The sequence below is a fragment of the Caenorhabditis remanei genome, chromosome III (genome assembly GCF_010183535.1).
Source record: "Caenorhabditis remanei strain PX506 chromosome III, whole genome shotgun sequence".
Taxonomy (NCBI): Eukaryota; Metazoa; Nematoda; class Chromadorea; order Rhabditida; family Rhabditidae; genus Caenorhabditis; species Caenorhabditis remanei.
Window position 1 is genome coordinate 10,237,633 of NC_071330.1, and position 13,535 is coordinate 10,251,167.

At 38.0% G+C, this 13,535-nt stretch overlaps 8 protein-coding genes across 8 annotated transcripts; 3 read left to right on the forward strand and 5 right to left on the reverse strand.

The window, feature by feature from the left end:
* Positions 1-321: 321 nt before the first annotated feature.
* On the reverse strand, positions 322-770 carry GCK72_010489 (uncharacterized protein; the record flags this gene model as incomplete). Its single annotated transcript, XM_003110836.2, has 2 exons — positions 322-569; positions 626-770. The coding sequence occupies 2 exons, from the start codon at positions 768-770 to the stop codon at positions 322-324; spliced, it is 393 nt and encodes a 130-aa protein (XP_003110884.1).
* Positions 771-1,433: 663 nt separating this feature from the next.
* Positions 1,434-2,588, reverse strand: GCK72_010490 (uncharacterized protein; the record flags this gene model as incomplete). Its single annotated transcript, XM_053727893.1, has 4 exons — positions 1,434-1,583; positions 1,777-1,926; positions 2,019-2,282; positions 2,328-2,588. 4 exons carry the CDS (start codon positions 2,586-2,588, stop codon positions 1,434-1,436), a joined length of 825 nt encoding a protein of 274 aa, XP_053587470.1.
* A 209-nt stretch (positions 2,589-2,797) lies between these two features.
* GCK72_010491 (uncharacterized protein) lies at positions 2,798-3,986 on the reverse strand (the record flags this gene model as incomplete). The annotated part of the gene is made up of 4 exons (XM_003110946.2): positions 2,798-2,902; positions 3,220-3,312; positions 3,360-3,629; positions 3,900-3,986. The coding sequence occupies 4 exons, from the start codon at positions 3,984-3,986 to the stop codon at positions 2,798-2,800; spliced, it is 555 nt and encodes a 184-aa protein (XP_003110994.1).
* Positions 3,227-5,527, forward strand: GCK72_010492 (uncharacterized protein; the record flags this gene model as incomplete). Its single annotated transcript, XM_003110821.2, has 7 exons — positions 3,227-3,280; positions 3,367-3,519; positions 4,357-4,540; positions 4,590-4,710; positions 4,755-4,892; positions 4,944-5,193; positions 5,237-5,527. 7 exons carry the CDS (start codon positions 3,227-3,229, stop codon positions 5,525-5,527), a joined length of 1,191 nt encoding a protein of 396 aa, XP_003110869.2.
* A 209-nt stretch (positions 5,528-5,736) lies between these two features.
* On the forward strand, positions 5,737-6,255 carry GCK72_010493 (uncharacterized protein; the record flags this gene model as incomplete). The annotated part of the gene is made up of 3 exons (XM_053727894.1): positions 5,737-5,848; positions 5,896-6,054; positions 6,098-6,255. 3 exons carry the CDS (start codon positions 5,737-5,739, stop codon positions 6,253-6,255), a joined length of 429 nt encoding a protein of 142 aa, XP_053587471.1.
* Positions 6,256-6,543: 288 nt separating this feature from the next.
* On the forward strand, positions 6,544-6,961 carry GCK72_010494 (uncharacterized protein; the record flags this gene model as incomplete). Its single annotated transcript, XM_003110770.2, has 3 exons — positions 6,544-6,594; positions 6,650-6,832; positions 6,878-6,961. 3 exons carry the CDS (start codon positions 6,544-6,546, stop codon positions 6,959-6,961), a joined length of 318 nt encoding a protein of 105 aa, XP_003110818.2.
* Positions 6,962-8,580: 1,619 nt separating this feature from the next.
* On the reverse strand, positions 8,581-8,937 carry GCK72_010495 (uncharacterized protein; the record flags this gene model as incomplete). The annotated part of the gene is made up of 1 exon (XM_053727895.1): positions 8,581-8,937. The coding sequence occupies one exon, from the start codon at positions 8,935-8,937 to the stop codon at positions 8,581-8,583; it is 357 nt and encodes a 118-aa protein (XP_053587472.1).
* Positions 8,938-12,062: 3,125 nt separating this feature from the next.
* On the reverse strand, positions 12,063-13,063 carry GCK72_010496 (uncharacterized protein; the record flags this gene model as incomplete). The annotated part of the gene is made up of 5 exons (XM_053727896.1): positions 12,063-12,249; positions 12,310-12,396; positions 12,449-12,839; positions 12,903-12,991; positions 13,035-13,063. The coding sequence occupies 5 exons, from the start codon at positions 13,061-13,063 to the stop codon at positions 12,063-12,065; spliced, it is 783 nt and encodes a 260-aa protein (XP_053587473.1).
* Between the last annotated feature and the right edge of the window lie 472 nt (positions 13,064-13,535).

Genomic DNA, 13,535 nt, shown 5'->3' on the forward strand with positions numbered 1-13,535 from the left:
TGTATCACAGAAATACTCGTTTCGTTAGTTTGAATGATGCAGGCTAAACTTTTTTTAGTTTACATTATTCTACGAGCAACATCGCTGAAAAGGCTACCAGGAACTAATTTTCTAACTTTTTTGTTCCTGCCCGCTGAGCTCACTCGGGCCGGACATGGTTGAGTTTTCACCTACTTCTATCTTTCAGTTCACGTTTCTTCTACGTCATTTTATTTGACTCTTCCTGGTCAACCAAAACAAAACAAAAAACCAAGGTTTTTCTTCAAATATTTTATTGATGAGTGAAAAATAGAAAATGAAGGACAATGTCTATCACTAAACCTAACACTTCTCCTTGTCTTTAGCAGAAAGAATATCAAGAGTCACGTAAGTCATATCGTAAGTTCCACCAATCTTCTCCTTTGGAACAACGAATTCAGAGACACGTTTGCATCCGGCTTTCTTGACATTACAGTTGTGAGTAATGATCAAATATGGATTGATTGAAGTGATCTCATCATCAGATCCAGTGAGAGAGAACTCTCCTTCTTTGCTGGAAGTCATGGTGGCGAGTTTGTCATCTGGGTCAACTGAAACAAAACTTTTTTCTATAGTGAATTCCAAAATAAAAGAATTGAAAACTCACGAGTATCCTTCTCCCAAAGAGTGACTTCAGCTTGAATTCTCTTCTTGTTACAGATGGTTGTTCCCTTTACAGTAATCGTTTGTTTCTTAGCTTCAACGAAGGCAATAGCCAAAAGAACGGCAGAAGTGAATAGAAGAGCACGCATTTTGAGAAAGGTGTCTAGTCAAAACTTCCTGTCTTCAACACTTTTATATGACCCAACATTGACAATAGTAGGCGGAGACTTTGAAGGCGACGTGAGATGAAAATGCGATAGTCTCGAATCGCATTTTACACTCTAAACAAAACAATTCTAAAGCAGAGAGATGGACACAACAAGGTCATTTCTCAAAATGAAGAAGGGAGAGAGAGAGGCAATTGATTGAATGTTGAAATCTTGATACCCAAAAAAAACTGTCAGAAGACATGCCACGTCAGTTCAATCATGAATCATTATTTCATGGGAGAAAGAATAACTGGTGACGTGATGAAAACAGAAAAACCGGAAAGATTCTCTGTTCAGAGACGGCTATTATCATAATTGCTGTGTGGTTGAAAAGTTGAAAAGAACCGTTTATTTCTATAAATACAAAACTTTAAAACTCGAAGTGAAAAACTGTAGGAGAAGCTCAATGTTCGAGTAAACACAATGAGACTAAGAAAGAGAAATAGAAGTATCACGCCACAATGAGAGATAGGGCGAGGAAAATGAGATTCTGTGAGATTATGAATACTGATGGGTGGGAGAATTGTACGAAGAAACAGAAGAAATATTTGTAGAAAGTAAACGTACATACAGAAAATATTTACAGATATCAAGGGAAAACAGTTATTTGAAGCTGTAAACTATCCTTCCACACACAATCGCTGCGATTACACCTGCTCCGATTAACGACCAGTTTCGGAGTCGTCCTTCTTGAACTGCTTGGTCCCTTTCGAAATCTTCTTTCATTTGTTTTCCGAGAGCCATAAAGCCAGCCTAAAAAGAATAATATTATTATGAAGTGTCCTGAAGACACTTTTTCTCTCCACCTGCCAGTCACTTATTATTTCTTAATAGTACTCTTCACATTCCCAGACCCTGTAATTATCGGATCACGACACCTCTGCTAGGAGAGATGTCCCCTGCTGAGTCAAGTGCTCTTCTCGATGTCTATGCAAATATTTCTTACCCAACTACGATCGTGTTCCTTCCAACATTGCCGAATTCTCGTTTTGATGAAGAGCGATGTGTACAGAAGTAGATTTCGCACCTGTCCTTGTAGCTCAGCGGTCCCCATCATCTTGGCTGCGACCATTCCACCAAACGAAATGAGACCTATCTGCAAAGAAAAAGAAATTTAATAATGGTGTAAAAAGTGGAGAAACCAAGTGGTGGAACTTCTAATTATAATTTGACCAGTGATTTTCTTACCAGATGTCCGTAAGACATCGAACAATGCCCAGGTCCGATACTTCGGTCAAAAAATTTAGCAACTTCTTGATACAGATGGAATGTGAGTTTGGGGACAGCGAGTAGTTGTTCCGAGCAGTTCTCAAGTTCTTCTGTATGTTTCTTTTCAAAAATCGTCGCTAAACTTCTCATCATTTTGAATTCATCCTGAACTCCATCTGGTAGTGCTGGTGCATCATACCAATCTAAACCGCTTTGTTCGATACGATATGTGAAGTAATCCGCCTTTAAAAATTTTGGTATACGAAAATACTTTTTCAAATTTCTTACTACAAATCCTTGAATTCCAAGTCGTGGATCTTCCCAGTCATAAATTCTTTCTGGCATCGTCTCTCCAAATGACATTCTTCTTGTCGAAGTACTAGGAGGAGATTGATCTGGAGCGTCATCCAAGTTTAAATTAGTAGATTCTACTCCTTTTGTTGATAAAAATTCCTTCATCTCGCTGGTTGCCATTGTCCTCCTGCGAAACGAGAATTGTGGAGCTGCCTTATCCATTGAATCGAACCTTCCATCGCGTGTCATTGTCATTGATCTAAAATTTTTATTCGTTTTAAAATATACATTTGAAAAGGAAACGATAATTCTACGGAAAAAAGAGCAACGGTGATAAATCGACGGGCTACGGATGAACGGGTGGAACAGTTGGGAGAGTGGATTTATGAACACCTAGTGAGAATACAGATTAAATGGTCGCGCGTAAAGGGGTAAAGAAAAGGAAAAAAGGCGGAGCTTGGTGCCTAAGCAGTCTTGACAGCCTTGTTCTTGTTCTGGCAAGAGTTGATGACAATGGCAAGAGCAATGACAGCCGACACTCCGAATACCAACCATCCGGACTTGTAAACCTGCAAACAGTATATGTTAAGCTTGACACATACCGTAAATACTGTATTATAACGACATGCCGTTATATTTTTCAACTGCCTCCCAGAGAAATTTTGAGGTTTTAAAAACTCACTAAACTTAAACGAAAAACCTTTTTTGGGCATTCTTTTCGCTGATCAAGACGTTATCAATCACGCTGCTTCTAATCAGAAACAATAAAAAACACCGGGATATTCATATTCATGAATTCTGAGTATTGATGGGGTGCCGTTATAATACAGGCGCCGTTCTATTACAGGTGCCGTTATAATACAGTATTTACGGTATATGATATTACCTGTCCGATGTTATCAACTCCTTTAGCCAAGTCGAATCCTAGGAATCGAATTCCGTTGAGAGTATGGAAAATGATTGGGAACGCGATGATATACTGACAATTTGATTAGAGTTTGGATAAGAATCAGAACAAAAAAATACCTTGAAGACAGCAGTGACGGCGCATGGTAAGTTCCATCCACGAATATATTCAACAAAAGTGGTGAAATCGAATGGAAGAACGGCGAATCCAATTCCTCCGACGAGAAGAGTACCAGCCATAACACATCCACTGATTCTGTGGAATCCAGAAAGCATCCAGGTGAGTTGAGGTTGGTAGATGGTGAGATGTGGAGCAATAGGGCGGTTCTTGGCGCGCTGCTTCATGAGGTATTCCCATCCGAACTTTTGAATAGGTGTCTTTGCCTCTGACTGGAACCATAATTTTAAAGAAATAATTAAAATATTTACAGGAAAAGCGTTTTTCAAAATAAAGTGGAGGACTTCTTTCTTTGTTTTATAAGCTGAGAATCTGGTCCAAGAAATTACATTTTTGACAAATCGATTTATCAGAGCGAACGCAGCTTTGCCCCGCAATTAGCTGATTATAGCTTAATAATGGATGTTGCGGTATTTTCAGGGTGAAACCAAAGAAAAATTCGAAGAACTTATGAATACAGTTATAATGAGAACTTGACTAACCTTGGTGACTACCGATGTTCCAAATGAACGGGAAATCGATGATCTGGCGCCCAAACGGCAAAGAATCGAAGTTGGAATATTAATCATCCTGAAAACAAACTTATTTTCTTATCATAAACAAAAAGATTCATCGGATAAACAAGGCGGTGCAGTTTCAAAGAGGCTTTTATTTTGTTGAAAAATGCACGCACGTGCACCAGAAGTGCGCCAGCAGCGCGCGTTTGAAGTAAGGTGTCAGTAAAAGGAAGGCGCATTCGGTTTTTTTGCCAAAAATGCAAACTTTTCATCTTTTTCAAGTATTGTTATTTGACAGTTTAAGAGAATAGACTGTGAAAAATCAGAAAAGTATATTCTTTACTCGTTCGAATGCAGTCATTACATGTTTTGTTATCGCTTGCTTTTTCACGGAATACTCCTATTCCTTTTTTCTACAGTAGTCTAGACTCGCTCTTTTCAGATGACGTTTGAAATCCCTCGAATCGAAGATGAGTTCACTCCTTGGTTGAATATTCTTGTAGAACATGGATTCAAAAACAAACCGTTTATTCTCGGCGAAACTTTCAGTAGTTCTTGGTTAGCTAGAAAAGAGTGGGTCCTCCCAGATGGTCAACCAAACAAGGAATATCTTAAACAAGCATATGGTTCGAATTTTAAACTTGAAGAAGCTTTGCAAGTTATCTGAATGTTTAGGAAATTCTCTAGTACCCATTCTAATGAATGGATCTGATTATAAATCAACAACTCTAACAGAATTCCTTGAAAACATGAGAGATCCGAAAGTATACCTCAAAGATTGGCACTTTCAAAATCAGTAAGATGGATTAGAAAATTCTTCCACATATTGAACGTGTTCAGATTCGGAACTTCCGTGTATAAACTTCATCCGTTTTTTTCTCGAGATTTCGTGAACTGCGAGAAATGGACAACCGAAAAAAGCAAGAATCCATTCGGCGATGACTACAGATTTGTTTATATTGGAGCTGCAGAATCTTGGTAATTCATCAAGTTTAAGAACAGAAAACCTACTCTCAAATTTTGCTATAGGACTAAGTTTCATGCAGATGTCGTTTCTTCCTACAGTTGGTCTGCTAATATCTGCGGAAGAAAGAAGTGGTTCATGATGCCACCGGGAAAAGAACATTTTTTCAAATGCAATTTCTCGGAATCGGGTTTTGTTGAGGATATTCGCGATTTTCCAAATTTATTTGAACAAGCTGAAGTAGTTACATTCATCCAAGAACCAGGAGAAATCGTATTTGTTCCTTCCAATTGGTATCATCAAGTTCACAATTTGGTACTGCAGAAACTAAAGATTGAAATAAACTGTCTGCTTGCAGGCTGACACGATTTCTATCAATCACAATTGGATGAACAGTACAAATCTCCACATAGTTCACAAATTCTTGAACCAAAGAAAACATGATGTCAAGCATGAACTTCGCGACTGTCTTGACTCGTTTCAGAAGAATGAATTTGACGAGAAAGTGGAGGAACTTCTATTCATCGATGCTAGACTCAACATCTCAAAATTTCTTCAACTATGTGAACTGGTTAAGGAATCGAGATCCAAAAGTCAACATGAATATTTATGTAAAGTTCATAGCTCAGACATGTGCGTTCGAAATTAGATTTATGCTGACTGTTTTCTCGTTTTTTTTTCAGTTGGCAATGCATGCTTTCTCCTGATTGTTATTCTTCTATATCGTCAATATGCTCTTGTTCCACATCCTTATGTTCCAAGTGCTCAAGTTTTATTGAACAACTCGAATTTTCTACCGTTTCTCACTATTTAGGTGAATCGTGCCGAAATCACAATGTGCCAATAGAATATTTACAGATGTTCACAGAAGATCAATTGTCCAAACTATATGACTGCGCGACGACTTCGAAGCGGCTCCCGAATGAATTCGCTGACGGTGAAAAAGACTTTAAAAAACTTATTCAATACGGTAATGTTACAAAAATGTCTACAAAGATTAATAAAAATATATTTTAGGGGAATATTTCAAAGCATGCCAGTCCTGTTACTCCACCGATTACATTCAGAAAGCTGCTGATCTGAACGAGGAAGAAAAAGTTCAGTTAAAAAATATTGTAACCCAAAAGTTAGTGGAGGCTTCTGGAAAAGATGACATAAACTGGAACGTCAATATAGGTATTTAATTAAAAATATACTTAATAAATGAAAAAATTCACAGTGATTGGGAATTCACACGTTGCAAAAAGCCTCCGTCCAATCATCACCATCAAAATGCCGACAAATGAGGGTGAAACCTTCGAATTCGACATTGATTCGTTCGCACAGTTTCGACAACAACTTGCTTCAGCTGTATTAGCTGTCAATCCACAAGAGTAGAGAGAGTTATAGATAACTGTAAACATACATATAAGCGTTTCGTTGCTCTTCATGTACATTCTGTTCATTACAAAACATTTTGAAATAAAACTATTTTTTCTATGAAAATTCGGCACATCAGTGAATATTGTGTCATTGGAATCCGTCCGAACCAAAGGCAGCATGTACCACTTTCAGAAAAATTACTCATTTTGTTGGTTACACTCCGTGACCTCCCCGTAATATTTGTTTTGACATCAGTAGTTTTTTTCCTTTCTTGGATAGTCGAAAAATTGTTCAACTCAACAAATGGGTCTCGTTATAAGTCTTGTTGCACCAACTGTTCACATGAACGATAATGTAATTTCTCAGAAGAATCCCTTTTTTTTCAAAATTATATCTATCATACTTTCAGATTAGTTCTCGAATTCTTCTTGGTCCAGATAAACCAGAAAACAATCCGAGTTCTCCTGAAAATATCTCAAAGTATGATAACATTTCATGCCCAGTATCAACTGAATTGGGACCTTCTCCTGGTAATAAACCGCCTCTGAATCCAGTGGTCGGAGTCCCAACTATTCTTCCTCCATCGGATACGGTAGACTTTCCTACGTGAAAAATAATTATGTGATAACCAATTCAGACGTCAAAAGCCCAGAGTAACTCGGTTTATGATACATTGAAAATGACCCCCGAAGTGGATTGGAACAAGAAAAAAACACAATGAGTAACAATCAATAATAAAGTTCACCTTTTCCAGAAGAAATAAAACTGTAATATATTTTTTCTTGTAACTTATTATGTCATTTTGCAATATTACTCGTAGTTGATCTTAAACTATCCTGATTTATTTTCAAGATGATTTTTGAACTATTCCCGATTATTCCACAAAAAAAAATAATTTCAAAACGAAAACCTACCATGTCAGATTACCCCAATTGCCAACCACATGACAGTTTCCAAACAAAAAACATTCACTGAAAGGACAATAAGGTTTCAATGTTTACCCTTCAACCTTTTTCTTTGGTTCATACCGAATGGATTTCTATTTCACAAGAGGAGCAACCTCATCGCCCCTCAACTCTTCCAATTGTTTTATTCATCAATTTCGTAATTTCGTTTCATTTTTTTGGACACTTTGTCCTGCCCAAGTGTTCTTGATGACTCATGTTTTGTTCTTTCTGTTCATCTTTTCTCTCTCGTTTTCTTATTCTTTTCACCACTCAAAACAGTGCGTATTTAACCGACCAAACGAGAGTTGCTGTCATGTCGGGCACTCAGATCTCTCTGGATAAGTCCTCCTCTTATCTCTCTTGCAATTTCAAAATTTTCGGTTTTTAATTTTATAACCTTGCACGTAGCTTCAATTTCCGTTGATTTTCTTCATTCCTGATATGAACAACAAAATTTCAGATACACCTAATCAACAACTATGTCGCTTCGCAAATTTGTTATGTCCGGAATTCAGGACGTTCTTGTGAGTTTGAAAAATAACTTAGTCTCGCATGGAAGAGCCGTGATTCGTGTCGATTTACAGTACAAAAATCTTGTTTCATTATTTTCACTGTCGCATAAAAACAAATTGCGTCTATTTTGATGGAGTTTCTTTTTCTGAATTTCACAGTATTGTAATTTAATCTAGCTTTGTGATTGATAGAAAATGTAAGATACCCTGTTTTCAACGACATAGTCTCCATTCAGGGTCACAAAAAAGCGCTAGATAGATAATCCCATAGATTTTCAGTTTAACAGTAAATACAACTGGCGAGGGCGGTCTTATTTAATCGTTGAGTCAGAGAATCAAACCAACTTCAAACGAAAACTAGCACGTAGTCCCTATCACGCTTCATAAAACACCAGTTTTTGTTATCATATAATTTCCTTATCATCGCCGGAAATTGAGAATCATCGAATTCAATATCTTTTATTTTCGTGAGTCAGACGCCATTTTTTGTTTGTTCTTCTTCGATTTGTACAAACACATTTTCTCTATCTCTCGCTTTTCGATCTCTTCTTTCCATTTTTTTTTCTGTCCTGAAGGCTTCCTATCGATGAACACGTGTATTGAAAGTGCCAGCGGCTCGCGGCTCATCTCGAGTTGCTCTGCTCGTCTGAGTTTATCATTTTCCTCTAATGTCTTGGCAGTTTATGTGCCCGGTGCTCAGCGCCAAGCACAGAAAACAATCAACCAGTTTGAAACTTTTTTCTTACAGGACAACAAACTCGGTGGACTCTCCGGAAATAAACAACCAAATAACGGTCAACAAAGGGACAATTCTTCTTCGTCTTCTTCAAATCAACCACAACAAGATTACAATATGAATCCAGGAGGTTTGTAGTCAAATCTCATGTCAAAACAATTATCATATTCGAAATCAAATTCAGGTTATCCGAATCAGCCATCCTATGGGAATGCAGGATATGGAGGTATGCCACCACAACAACCTGGATATGGAAATGGCGGCTACGATCCATACGGTCAAGGTCAAAACCATCAACAACAACAGCCATACCCAGGAGGTGGAGGTGGACAACCACCGTACCCAGGAGGTTATCCAAACCAAGGACAAGGAGCACCATATCCAGGAGGTGGTGGTGGTGCAGGATATCCACAACCACCGCAATATGGATTCTCAGGTGGACCACAGTCTGGTGGATATCCACCACAACAACCCTATCAACAACAACATCAACAACCATCATATCCCCCACAACAGAATTTCCAACAAGGAGGTGGTCCACAGATGGGTGGGGGATTCTTCCCAAATCACGGATACGGACAACCAGGTAATATTATATTCTGAGAAGAAAAGAGATGATTCATCATACGTCACACAACATTCCCATTTCAATTGCGTTACGAAATTGTTAAAGAGGCGGAGAGAAAGAAAGAAAATGAGAAATGGATGGGCGTAAATATAACAAACCTGTTCATCCACTCTTGAATACTTTTGTTCTTGTGGAAACTTGGAAACTCACTCACTTTTGAATGAAGTCATCATTTTGTATAGTTCTAGGATTAGAGTAACGACTTCTAGGAAGATGATAAGCTTTTCATAGCGACAGAATAAGAAACTGACCTAAAAAGGTGTGGAGTAGTGTAGTGAAGAGATAGTTAGAATTGTACTCCCAAAACTGAAAACAGACATCAGGTTGATAACTTTTCGAATAGGGGTCAGATTTTGATTGTAAACATTAGAGTTGGTTGATTACCTTAACTTAAGTAGATTGAAGCCTATTCTCCCAATCATAATCCTCACTTCACCCTATTTCCTAGAGTCAGCCTACGGAAACTACCACTGAAGTTTTGTTGACCAAATTCTCAGGTTCCTGAGTCCCAGACATAACTCATAACACTCTTTATTCATCCCAAACATACTTCTCAGTTTTTGTTTGAACAGAACATAAATATAATGTATTCCATCACACATTCTCCATGTCTACAATACAAATATGGATTATCATGTTGACCCTCCGAAATAGAACAGTTTCTATCCACTCTCTCTAAACTACAGTTCAATATCAACCACTTCATGTCCGAATTCTTCGACTCTTTTCTCTATCCTCTCTCTCTCTCCTCTCATTTTTTGATTGATCAAACAATTCACTATTCTGCCCGCAATTTCTACTTTTCAACACTTCGCGAAGGTCGCCAATCATTGACCAAATAAAAATAAAATCTCGAGAAATTCCATTAATTCACATTCATTCCCATTTTCAGTGATGATTGGAACACCTTCTCTCTTCCCGATTCCTGGATTCAATGCTAATGCTGACGCGGAAGTCCTTCGTAAAGCAATGAAAGGACTCGGATGTAATAACTCGAAAGTGATTAGTGTCCTCTGTCAAAGAACAAATGGACAAAGGCAAGAAATCTCGAAAGCCTTCAAAGTTATGTATGGAAAAGATTTGATCAAAGAACTGAAAGGAGAACTTCATGGAGACTTCGAAGATCTCATTCTAGCATTGATGGAGGCTCCAGCTATCTATGATGCAAAGCAGTTGTATAAGGCAATGGATGGATTGGGAACAAAAGAATCAGTTCTTATCGAGATTATGACATCAAGAACTAATGCTCAAATTCAACAAGTCAGAGATGCATACAAAATGCTCTACAAGAAGGATTTGGAGCGTGATTTGATTGGAGAAACCAGCGGACATTTCAAGGTATTTACTTTCAGAAAAGGAATTGTTATTCATCTATACATTTTCAGCGTCTTCTTGTCTCATTGTGTGCCGGAGGACGTGACGAATCCAATCAAACGGATGCCCTTCGGGCTAATCAAGATGCTCGCAGACTCTATCAAGCAGGAGAAAAACGTTTGGGAACTGATGAATCCACATTCAATGCAATTTTGGCCAGTCAAAACTTCAATCAACTTCGAATGGTCTTCGAAGAATATCAGAAAGTGTCCAATCACTCAATCGAAAAAGCCATTGAATCTGAATTCAGTGGAGATGTGCGTGATGGCCTTCTGGCTGTTATTGCAGTCGTTCGCAATCGTCCAGCCTACTTCGCTAAACTTCTTCATGACAGTATGAAAGGTATTCTTGTGAATTAGATTTTTCCGAATTCTGAAACTTTAATTTTGCAGGTCTCGGCACTCGTGATAATGATTTGATTCGTTTGTGTGTGACACGTGCTGAATATGATATGGCTGACATCCGAAATATGTTCCAATCTCTTTATCGCACAACTTTGGAAAACATGATCAAGGGTGATTGCTCTGGAGCTTACAAGGAGGGGCTTATCGCTTTGGTCAATGGAAATCGTGGAACCATGTGATAGTTCCACACAGTATACACCATTTCCCTTTTTGATTTCGCTTACAACTTTAAAACTGCAATCTCAACTTGTGTTTTTGAGAATCACAACAATTCTAAAAGAATACGCATAACATTTATCCTGATTCAAAAATAAAGTAATGAATAAATATCGAATTTCAACTATATCAACCTCACGATCAAAACTTTTACATGACAATAGTATAAAACAATTAATTAATATAAACATTATCAGTGAATATTCTTGTTGAAATATTCTAAAAAAGTTGAATATTCTTTCAAGTCAAAACCCAACAATTTGTTTGCCGAATTTTGAGGGTCTGTTGATTTCAGAAAAAAGCTCATGATAGACCTGAAGATTTCAGAATCCCCGGTTTCAGACACGAATCATCATGAATTTCCAGTTTTTGAGTCAATTACGACTATAAATATCTAGATTAGTTGCTCACGATTCACATATTTAACTGTAAAAAGAACAACAAAAAATCTATTTTCAGACACCCTCAGATTAGAACAATAGAAATTTATTGTTTTTCCAACCCATACTTGTCAACGGGCCGAAACGGGCCGACACGGGCCGGCTCGTAACTCGCGTCAAAATGAATATTATGAGCTGAAAAATATACCAAAATGCAGATCTCGACGAGTTCTATCTCCGTGGCCTACTACGGGCCGGATGTCTATTCGTTAATATGCCGCGGGCCGGGCTAGAATGACTTTTTTGGCCATTTTCGCGTTTTTCGGCACTTTTTCCCGGCCCGCGGCACATTAACGAATAGCCATCCGGCCCTTATTAGGTCACAGGCATAGAACTCGTCGAGATCTACTTTTTGATATATTTTTCAGCTCGTAACATTCATTTTGACGCGAGTTACGAGCCGGCCCGCGTCGGCCCGTTTCGGCCCGATGACAAGTATGTTCCAACCGGAAGCTGATTCTATAAACTAAAAACAAGAAACTTCAAATGATTAACACCTCATAACACTTCATTTTCTCAAGTCAAAATTTTAAAAAGATTCAATTTCCTTCTCTCTCTCTTCTCCTCACTCTCCACCATATTTCACATTATCCGCAATCAAAGAGAATTGAATAATCGAGTTAGTCGATGCCAACTGAGCCAAACTCTTTCCCAAATCGGAATCCAAAACTGGCTTCGAATTCTTCTCACTGACTTCTCCGATACAATAAGCAAGACGTGGATGAAACTCTTGGCCACGGAGTCTAAAATTTCTGCACCAAATTCGAGAGAATATGAGGCAAATTCGAGAGAATATGAGAGGGAGATCTTACTGGCGACTACATAGTTGTTGGAAGTTGATTACGACGTCCTGGAGAAGAGTGTCAGATGAAAACTCGTCTGCGAAGTTCGATTGGACGCTGAGAATTAGAACTATTTGTTGGATGAAAGAACACAGTTCTCAACAATCACCGTCTCTTACAAACATCACGATAGAGTAAAATGAACTTGACATGAACCATCGTCACAGCTTTTCCAGTACTTTTGGCATTCGATCCAGTTCGTGCTGAAATCGAAGAGAAAGAAAAGGAATCAGATGACGTGGCAATTGAAGAAGCAGCAGAAGAGGCATCTGGCAACATGAAATACTGATTTGGATGTGTCGAATCTTTCAAGATTTTCATTTGATGGACAACTGGAGACTTGTTCTTTTTCTTCTTCTTCTTCTCGCTGGTCGTCAAACTTTTAATTTGACTAACAAGTGCTTGTTCTTTGATATTTGAAGAACTGCGAGCAGTTGTCATTACTTCTTTTATGAGAGGTTCATATGACATTGTCACTATATAAATGTGATGAGCTCCACCTGAAAATTAAAATTTTTTGTTTGGATTCTCAAGCGCATCGAAGCCATCATTTTTCTGCTAACCTTCAGACTTCTCAATCGCATATTTATGTGTTGAAAACTGGTATCTCGAATCAGCGATAAGTTTCAATACAGGAGGAAGTTGTTCTTGACTGAAACTTCTTTCTTCAGTTAGAGGTAAAAGATCGAACGAACCCTGTGAAATGAACAACTTCAGAAGTCATTCTTTCTTCTTTTCGTACACTGACTCCGATGAAAATTGGAAATAATTAATGAAAGGAAGGTTGAACGAAGATGAACACTGCGTTTTTCTGTTATAGGAAAACGTGACATCGTTGATGTTTGCTTGTTTCTTTCATAGAGTTCAAGGCGTGAAACGGTTTGTGAAAGTTGATTTGAAAATAGCATACTTGCAAATTTACGGCCCGGCTTCAAAAAAAGAACCTATTTTTTTACCAAATTTGGAAAAAAATTCAAAATATTTGGCCAAATATTTTGAATTTTTTTTGAAATTTTACATTAAAAGTTTCAATTTTTTGATGCAAAACTATCTTTTGATTGAATTCTGAAGTATAGTCAAAAATTCGACATTTTTGGGAAAAAATTCAAATTTTCGTTCAAAATTTCAGTTCAAATTTTTCAGCCGGGCCGGGCCTTGGAAATTCTCGTCACGGCCCGGCCCGGCCCGTTGCAAGT